This window comes from Petaurus breviceps, unplaced genomic scaffold (assembly GCF_028583685.1).
Source record: "Petaurus breviceps papuanus isolate PSGF00001 unplaced genomic scaffold, PetGlider_PUasm1.0 90451, whole genome shotgun sequence".
NCBI lineage: Eukaryota > Metazoa > Chordata > Mammalia > Diprotodontia > Petauridae > Petaurus > Petaurus breviceps.
The window spans coordinates 2114893-2115485 of NW_027187258.1; the positions used below are offsets into that span (position 1 = coordinate 2114893).

Here is a 593-nt window from a genome sequence, read left to right on the forward strand (position 1 = left end):
GGTGTGGCGTGTGTGTGGTGTGGAATGGTGTGTTGTGGTGTGGCGTGGTGTATGTGTGGTGTGGTGTGTGTGGTGTGGCATGGTGTGTTGTGGCATGGCGTGGCATGGCATGGCGTGGTGTGGCGTGGCATGGTGTGCTGTGGCATATATGTGGTGTGGCGTGTGTGTGGCATGGCATGGTGTGGTATGCTTTGTGTGGTGTGGCATGGTTTGTCTGGCATGGTGTGGCGTGGCATGGTGTGGTATGGCATAGCGTGGTATGGTGTGGTGTGGTGTGGTGTGGTGTGGTGTGGTTGCTCACCTTAACAGGAAAGTAATCCCGGAAATACTTCCAAAGGGTCCAGTTCCTCACCCAGTTTGAGCGTCTTCCACCTGTAGAGAAAGGGAAGGAAGGGGGCAGGGGCAGGGAAAACTGACCCATCCAGCTCTTCTACTCTGTCTGTGGAGGGGAAGACAGTTTCCTGAGCAGCCATGTCCCAATAGAATCCTGGCCTCCTCAGGGCTTCTTTTTCTATCCTGATGCTTCTGAGGCACAGCATACCCCCTCCCTTCATTCCCTTCCCAACATACCCCCTCCCTTCATTCCCTTCCCA

At 55.1% G+C, this 593-nt stretch overlaps 1 protein-coding gene across 1 annotated transcript in view; it reads right to left on the bottom strand.

The window, feature by feature from the left end:
* Positions 1–593, bottom strand: part of DGAT2L6 (diacylglycerol O-acyltransferase 2 like 6) — a 16323-nt gene that overhangs the window by 6267 nt on the left and 9463 nt on the right. The window contains exon 3 of the mRNA XM_069062372.1: positions 302–372. Within this exon, the coding sequence (XP_068918473.1) occupies positions 302–372 (71 nt within the window). The remainder of the gene's footprint in view (positions 1–301; positions 373–593) is intronic.